This window comes from Mytilus trossulus, chromosome 1, assembly GCF_036588685.1.
Source record: "Mytilus trossulus isolate FHL-02 chromosome 1, PNRI_Mtr1.1.1.hap1, whole genome shotgun sequence".
Lineage (NCBI taxonomy): Eukaryota > Metazoa > Mollusca > Bivalvia > Mytilida > Mytilidae > Mytilus > Mytilus trossulus.
Window position 1 is genome coordinate 25,258,788 of NC_086373.1, and position 9,744 is coordinate 25,268,531.

The 9,744-nt window shown below is 30.4% G+C and overlaps 1 protein-coding gene across 1 annotated transcript in view; it reads right to left on the reverse strand.

Moving 5' to 3' along the window:
• Positions 1–89: 89 nt before the first annotated feature.
• The window catches only part of LOC134720051 (inter-alpha-trypsin inhibitor heavy chain H3-like), a 57,507-nt gene continuing 47,852 nt past the window's right edge, over positions 90–9,744 (reverse strand). The window contains exon 12 of the mRNA XM_063582807.1: positions 90–307. Within this exon, the coding sequence (XP_063438877.1) occupies positions 90–307 (218 nt within the window). The remainder of the gene's footprint in view (positions 308–9,744) is intronic.

A 9,744-nucleotide genomic window follows, 5' to 3' on the forward strand; every position in this document is an offset into this window, starting at 1 on the left:
ATAGAATAAGTAATTAAACTGCTGTGGCCTTTAATATAGAAAACTATTGAACTTTTATATTAAAAAATCTTTATTTTGATTTCGTATATTTAAAGCCATGTTTCGACATCTTTTTGTTGAAATAAGCTTTCCAAATGTGGAAATTCCTTCTCTGGGTTCATTATGTACCAACATGAGTCTGTTATATATGAAGAAACAGACGTGGAACTTAGTAGCACATAATTTCTAATAGTAATCTGTTTTCCTACATTCGGCTGAACAATTATTTCAAGCCCAATACTTTTTATATTCATTCCAACAAACCAACCTATAAATATAAAAAAAGTGATAAAGTTAACAAAGTGATAGGGAATCATGCATATTAAGTTTCAACTAAACATATTGATGCAATCACTGCATTAAACAAAAGATATTAAACACAAATTAAAGCAACAAATCTGTACTTATTTTTTAAGACAGCAACAGAATGTATGATTCAATATTCTATCAATTTTGATTTTAGCTCTCCTGATAAATCATATAAATAAAATACGCACGTTTATCATAAAAAACCATATTAAAACCATATTAAGCTTGTTATCTTTGATAAAGTGTTTGTCAACGAAAGGAGAAGATTATTGAAAGGCTGGAATTTGTCATCAAATGTTAACGACTTTTTATACTTTACATTTCTACAAAGTTTGCATATCAATAGTTATAGATAATACTATTGAAAGAAAATAATAAATAATAAAAATGATAAAAATAATAAACTTTGTCGTTTCACATTTTGAATACTATAACGATTTAATCAACGTAGAAATCACAATTACCTATGTGTCATCTGTCTATGAATTGTATCTAGACACAGACACATTTTTTTCCAGATCATATTGAATCACATGAACCCCCTATGATTTTTTAGCGCTTTTCTGTCAAGGGGTAGATAATAAATCTTATGATGAACTCTAATACAGAAAATATGTCTAACCAAGTGTGCCTTTGACATATACCTATTTAAATGGAACCAAGTATTGATACATAATGTATCTGAATAATGATCAGATGGCCGGGTTATTGAAGCTTGTTTCACAAGTCCATACACCACCCTGGAAGGCGTGATCGATGGTTAACATAGTTACCCTGCATGTATCACAAGATGTGTATTACCAATCACGAATTTGAAAGACATGTAAATTGAAATTAATCAACCATCGAAGATTAATTATGTTATATTCAAGAAAAGGCTACCTGTCTGTTTAAAGAAAATCTTCCACAATTAAAATATTCATTATTAGGTAGTCTTCTCATATCTATAATTGAACTAACATTTAATCATTGTTGTTATTATAAAAAAAGAAGATGTGGTATGATTGCCAATGAGACAACTATCCACAAGAGACCAAAATGACACAGACATTACAACTATAGGTCACCGTACAGCCTTCAACAATGAGCAAAACCCATACCGCATAGTCAGCTATAAAAGGCCCCGATATGACAATGTTAAACAATTCAAACGAGAAAACTAACGGCTTTTTTTGTATGAAAAAATGAGGGAAAAACAAATATGTAAAACATAAACAAACGACATCCACTGAATTACAGGCTCCTGATTTGGGACAGGCACATACATAAATAATGTGACGGGGTTAAACATGTTAGCGGGATCTCAACCCTCCCCTAACCTGGGACAGTGGTATAACAGTACAACATAACTATAAAAATCAGTTGAAAAAGGCTTAACTCATCAGATTGACAAAAATACAAGTGGACGTGGCCGGGTACTTGAACATCCCGACAACAAACAGACACTAAGAACAGATCTGAGAGTACTCGCAGTCATCTGAAAGCTATTTTAAAATTACTAACAACTAATAAAAAAATCATGGATCTAAGACTAAATTATCAATCCGTACACATCCAACATTCTATGAATTAAGTGTAAAGACGTCATAAACAGTCAGAGAGAAAAACATGACCTTGAGCAATGCCAAGTTAAAGGTATCGACAGATTGCAGATCCATGAATGTGTATATGTATATGACATGTTGTTGTTTATCATTGTTATGTTATTTGAATAATGCTTACGTAATGGTCCGGTAGCATCGACGCTGTTACTTTGTTTTATATAAAGATGCAGCTGTAAACCAAATAATGGACTTTTAGAAGGGGAGATGACAGTTGTAAGATTATATTGCGAAAATGTTGTTGTTGCTTTGTTGTTGATCTCCTTCCATAGTTTTGTAGAATTACTATTATCCTTCGATACTTTTATCATCTTCGTATCCATAAACTGAGTTTCCTTTCCATCCCTTAACCTAACAGAATCTATATAATTTCTGTTCTTCTTCTGAATCATTGTTTTTGCGACGATTACATAAAGGGACTTTTGTGGCTCTGAAATTTCAAAAAGAATCTTACATTTAAACTGTTCAGCAGCTGCTTAATACAAGTTTGTATTAACGATCGTATAACGTATAAATATCTACATTCCTAGAATACGTAACATGCACCATTTAGTCAATATTCCTCATACGCCTCACACACGTGTACTGTTTTATAATATGTTTTATATTTTTATATTTGAGATTTATTTATGTGACATCCCAACTATTTGTTCATTTATGAGGTGCAGATGATCATCTTATGAAAATGTGAAAGAACTTATTGTATAAAAATTAACATTATGGACAGAACTGCAGAAACCGCTGCATTTACCGGCTACTTGAAATAAATTACGCATGATATTTTAAAGTAATATAGGTCTCAATGTTTTGTCTTTGGTGGTTGTTCAAGCGAAAAAGTAGATAATAAAAACACACACAAATTAATGAATCCTAGGCCTGTCCATTTAGTCTTTAATCGTTTATGTTCTACCAATTATTTACCTATATCACGACTTAAAATGGCGTGTCTATCTTTAATGAACTAAGCAGACACATTGGTGGTTAATTATAAATTGGAAATATATATAGTGTATTAAATACACTTGCTATCAAGTGTTTAAATGCACAAGGATATTTTGTATATATTAATCCGATGTAGTTCTATTATGATTTCAGAGGTTTCAAGATATTAATGTATTGATAATAGGTGGAATTTGAACTACACTGTAGGTTTTGTTTTGTATATCAAAACTAGTTAAAAGAAATTAAGAATTTTTAAACATTTTAACTTTCTTACTTCTTGGACTGTATAAGTATTGATAACTTCTAGTATTTGGATTTGGATTCAAATGCATACAGAGAGGTGCTGTTGATCCTTCCATGTGAAGGAAAAAATTAGGAAATTCTTGCAAATCTAAAACATGAGATAAAACATTCAACATTATTAGACATAAAACATGACTATATTGTTATATCATCAAATTGATGGTTTAATGATTTCTTAATATAACTTAATACAAACTTACATAGTTCGTTATTTAGATCTTCGAGCCAATATATTCTACCTTTATGAAAGATTGACTATAAAAGAAGCTGACCTTACTGTTTAAGTCTGATCCAAAAATTGTTAGATATCTGTATCGTTATTTGCTTTCTAAAGTATTGCGCAATCGTGGTTTCCTATGTAAAAGGTTTAACGCTCAAAATCTTTGCATTCTGAAATAAGCGTTGTTTTCATGAAAAACTTGATTAGATTCACATATCTGATATATTTACGTCGAATGGTTCTGTAAGGTTAAAAATATTATTAAAACATTTTCTCTTAAATCGAGTAACGTCAACAAAACAATCCTATAATCATGAACATGCTTTTGTCTGATTTTCTAATCTACGAAAAGATTGGCATATTTAACATCGTTTGTAAATCATGCTGTCATTAATGCCAGTAAAACAATAGTGGCACTGAGATTAAGAATACTCTCGGTAGGACAAGATCTGGTTCATATATTTGACTTTCCCTTGATATCCGTCATATCGACAACGATTTTCCTGAAATCGTAAATTTTATCCAAGATAGAGACAGTGTAAAATTAATGTCAATGATTTTTTACGCTATTTACTAGTGTTTTCAATAGTGAACCGGTAAACCGGTTAACCGTCAGAAGGACCAACTATCGAATACAAAAAACGCTAACCGGTTAACCGGAAATTTTCAATTATAAAAGAATTGATATAAACTTGTATTTAAATCATTAAATTATTTTGTTTTATTTAAAAATTATCGTCGTGAAGATTAAGTTGGCAGGTCAATTGCCCAGTATATTGATTGATTTTGTTAACATAAAAAGTCTACATTTTTTTTAAACACCAACTTTAAATCAGTAATCCGATTCTATTTCACGATTTACTTTATTATTTTATTGTTGATCTATTTGTACGTAGACATACATACCTCCATCGTGCAAGACTTTGTCATACTTGAACTGAAACTCCATCTGAATCTGAAAAAAATTAATATGCAAATCAACTTGAGTGTCAAAAATATATACTTGACGGTACTAATAACATGCTTAATCATTTCAAATTGAAGTACTCCACAATATTTGCTGATACATCAAGAAAGTTTCAGACATTTTCCATTCGACGAGATCAAAAAGGTTTTTCATTTTTCAATCTGAAGTTATTACAAACACCATACAATGTAAGTAAGTAAGTAAGTACTAAGTAAATAAGACTTTATTTTGATTCGATATATTGACAAACATACTACAACCTTAAGCTCTAATAAGCTTTTCAGCGAACATAAAAACTTATGTAAAACAAATAAACCAAGGCACGGATCATGCAAATAAATAATAAAAAAAAACAGAACTCTAGCATATACATGTATCTTGCTAAATACCAAAACATATATATATATATATAAATAAGGTACTAATACAGGCATAATTTAAAAAAAAACCAATAGTTTAACTTTTTTTAAATAATTCATAAAGTAAAAATTTCAAATCTTGTAACAATTAACAAATAAAAACAAAATTCCAGCTTCAATGTCAGTTGTTAATGCGGCATACAAAGCATAAATAATGTAACAAAAATTACCTACAGGCAGAGAGAAAATAATTTGTTCTACTCCAGGACTGAACAAGATTTCTAAAAAAAAATTTTAATTCATCGTATTATAAAGACGTACATTCGGTAACCCGATCGAACAAGTATCCGAGTAACCATTTAGCCATAAACTGTACGAATTTACAAAACTACCATTTACATGACCAGATATCGATGAAAAAACATAACAATGTCGACACAATATCGAGTTGAACTAAGGTTTAAATGAAAATAAGACATATCAAGCTGATTAGATTAAGAACGAATATAAAGATTGTTATAGGGTTGATGATGACTAAATTGTCAGTTCATTTTTTTTTCTAATGAATTTGTAAGAGACAATTTTGAAAAAAAAATAAAACTTTAAACCATTGGGTATAAACGGGTTCATATTTCACAAAGAGAAAACCCTTTGCTTATTTAATGGTTGACATAAGATTGTACTCTTTTGAAGCGCTTTCATCGTGAATATATCTCTTGATATAGCATATGGACGATTATATGACAAACATCAAAATATAGTATGTTACGCTTATGTATACGAAAATTACTCGGACGTCATAAACGTGAGTGTTATTCTTACATATTATTAATCTTATTGAGTTATGATATACACGGTAGGTACAGTGTCCGGCTAGGATCGTGGTCCATTTTTTTCGAGTGTAGTTCGGGCTTTTTCGAGTGATAAAACATGCGATAAGTTAAATTAACAGATATTTCGTAATTATAACAGTTTTTAACATCACTACCGATCGTATATTGAATACTAATTATGTTTTGATCAACAAAGAAGCACAATTTCCTTGAATTTAACAAAAAAATCAGTGTTTGTTATTGTCCGGGTTTTTTCGAGAGCAACTGTGAAATCGGCCGGGTGTTAGACAAATGATCTGGTTTTTTTACCAAAACAATTGAATAGGAAAAAAAGGATTACTTTTTTTCAGTTTATAACTGTAATAAAGTGAAGAACAATATCATATATTCCCAATAGGTCATCAAGAACATATCAAAATGAATCTTTTTTCAATTTAATGAAATTTTCTGTTTGGAGAGTGCTATATAATTTCTTTCCAGTGTTCATTTAGAAATGACTCAATCCTTAACAAAACAGTGTCTAGAACATAATGCAGGGAACTCATATTCATTTCAATTTCAGGATACTAGAATAAAGACCTTTCTAGTCATACCTTTAGTTAGGACAGAGGAGTCTGAGTTCTTTGTTTTTATGTTTTCTCCTTTGAACACGGGCATGTCTACAAAAAAAAAACCTCTCTCATGTAGATTTTCAGATATGATGTCAGATATATTTAGAGGCATAATTGTATCTCCATCATCGTAATTTTGAATTAAAGAGTATTTTTCAAATGACTTGATTATTTACATAAATTGTTCATATATTGATCTCTCCCTGGATATCCCCGATATCGACAACGATTTCCCTAAAATCGTCCATTTTATCCCAAATACCGACAATGTAAAATCACTAAATTGAATGAAAGAGCCAGAAACGTGCGCCCTATAGATTTTAAGATATCACTTTTTGTATGGGGTTATTAGAATATTTAATAAATACGTATGGCTTATACTATAACATGAGGGTTTTGCTCATAAAGGACGTATGGTGAGCTAAAGTTGTTTAATTATAAGTTATTTAGCCTTCTGTTGAGAGCTCTCGCATTGGCAATCATAGTTCATTTTTCTGATGTTTATCGTATTACGGTGTTCATATTATCAGATTAGCACATTTTTTTTTAACAATTTACAAAAATTAGTTAATAAATTATAGAATGCGTTTGTTCATAGTGGAAATACTATATTCTATTATTACTATTTTTTCCAAATCACTGTGTTGTGTATATGTTTTCATTTTTATCGGAGAATTTATTTAATAGGACAGAACTCTTATTGTATTGACAAATATTTGAATCAATAGGGTGTCACCAAAAACTAGTCTCATGAACAAGTTTAAAAACGATACTTAATTTCTTACTCTCACTTGGTCATCGAGTTAACTGATATGGTGCATATATAAAAACCATATGACTGACGGAAAGAGGATACTTGAATAAAGACCTCTTTATTCATACCTTTAGTTAGGACAGAGGAGTCTGAGTTATTTGTCTTTATGTTCTCTTCTTGAAACACTGGCATGTCTACAAAAAAGAACACACTCTCATGTAGATTTTAAGATATGATGTCAGATATATTTAGAAGCATAATTGTATCAACATCATCGTAATTTTGAATTAAAGGAAATTTTTCAAATGACTTGATTTTTTACGTAAATATGGTACGAAGATATATTTTGTTTATGATTTACAATTTTAATTAAACATTTAAAGATGTGGCATATTTTTAGATTTTTTTGGCGCTTTAACACATTTTGAATTATCTTTGATTTTACATGTTGTTTTTTCTTAACCAAACTACCACATTGTAATATTTTGCATATAGGTTTAATACCTTTAATAACACAATAATAATTTATTGACAATACAAATTCGATAAAAAATACAATACCTATACATATCACGACTTGTTATCGATACAACTAACTATACAGAAGTGTATCACATATGTTGAAACACATCGTTGACTGTCATAATACAGTAAGGAATATGTGGTATAATTGCGAATGAGAAAACTTTCAAACAAACACCAAATGACAAAGAAATGCTTAATATGGGTCACATTAGGACCTTTAGAAATTAGAAAACCACATACCGCATAATCAAAGTATAACGGTCCCAAAATAGCAAATGCTAAACAATTCGAAGTACAAAAAATAATAGCCTGATGTATGTACAAAACAATGAACTGAAAACAAACATGATAGAAACAACAACAAACCGCAAGTCTTTAAATTACAACACTCTTGACTTAGGACCTACAGAATGTGTCAGGGTTAGAATACTTTGCTGACGCCAAACCCTCACATGTTATCTATGATTGATTTATTCAACCGCTAAGCCCATATTTTGCTATTTGATCCAGAACATAATATGTTGAGCTAAGTCGAGTGCCATTTCAGGCAAACAGTCGGTATTCTAATAAGTAATAATTGTGTACCACTTCTTGTTGGTATATTTCATACACTTCGCACAGACAAAATAAAAAGATTTTTTTTTTTAAATTCGATAAATAATACTTATACTCTATTGATCATGTTCTGTGACTCGCCAATTACATTAGAGAGTATTTAAAAGTGGCACTGAGATTTAGAATACCATCGGTAGGACAAGATCTAATTCATATATTGATCTTTCACTAGATATCCCCGATATCGACAACGATTTTCCTGATATCGTCAATTTTATCCCAGATATCGACAATATAAAGTCAATATCAATGAATTTTTACGCTATTTACTAGTGTTGTAAACGGTGAACCGGTAAACCGGTTAAAATATATATATATCAGTGTGTGTTCTTTAGGTGAAAATCTTTTAAATAGTCTTTTCTTTCTAAAATAAGACCTTCCGTAAAAAGAATGGTTATACGATTTTGTAATGATATCGTTAGATAAAATGAAAAGTGCTTACTCGATAAAGCATTTAAATTCGCCACCAAAAAATGGTCACATGGCAGCCACATAGAAAATAGTTCTATTCTAGTGAGGATGTGATTGTAGAAAAATTATAAGCACACATAAGTATTTTGAGATGTTTGTTTACCCTTTTTTCAAAGTTTAAATTCACAGCATTTTGTTGGAAAATGTTCGGTTTTTGTGTTATTAGAACGGAATAACATTTGACACTGCTGGGAATGTAGAACAGAAAAGTGCAAACAGGCCTACAAAAATAGTTTTAGCCTCAATTTACAATTTACGCATGTGTTTAATCATTGGATTGATGGTAATTCTAACATGACGTCCTTCAAACGCTTTGAGTACACACCCGTGTAAAATATGAATATATTGTTAGGGCTGTTCCGATTGTTCTCCCACGTCATATGGGTTTTTTTTATGAATGGGCTACCCGACGTCATAGAACAAAAAATGACGTCAGAATGTAAGCATTTCACGGAAAAATAAATGCTTGTGAAACGGAAAATCATCACAACACAAATGCTAAAATGTGATATAAGCCATTTTTTTAAACATATAAAACATATAAGTAAAATATCATGATTAAATTCATCCAAAACTATCTAAATACGTTATTGTAAATAGTTTAATCATGTTACTAACTCAGTTTGCTCCGTTCTTTTACGCCAATATAATAGTGCGTTTATTTATGGGAACGGCAAATATTTGCCTCCCCCTAGAGCGCTTCGATCCAAAAGAGTTGCTGTATTTGTCCTTTTAGAATCAAAATAATTCATGGGGGCTTGACTATATATAGATTTTACCACGGGTTGTCCCTTTCTGTCGATATTTTACCCCTCGCTATCGCTCAGGGTAAAATATTTGTCATAAAGGGACAACCCGTGGTAAAATCACGATATATTCAAGCCCCCATGATTTATTTTTTAATTATCAAGGACATGTAAAAGTACATCAATTTACAGTATACATATTTTTTTTAAATATCTTGTTTTCATTTATCGAACTGGAAATAATACACATGACAAGAAAAAACATTTCTTATAAAAAAAACTTATCAATACATGTATCATGTGTATTACATTAGATAAACGTAGCACAAAACAAAGATTTTACAACCAATCTCCAACCTTTACAATGCTGTTACTTTTTTATGACTGCATATAAATATGAATTAATAAAGTAGGCATACATAGATATATAAAAGATGAATCTTTCAAAT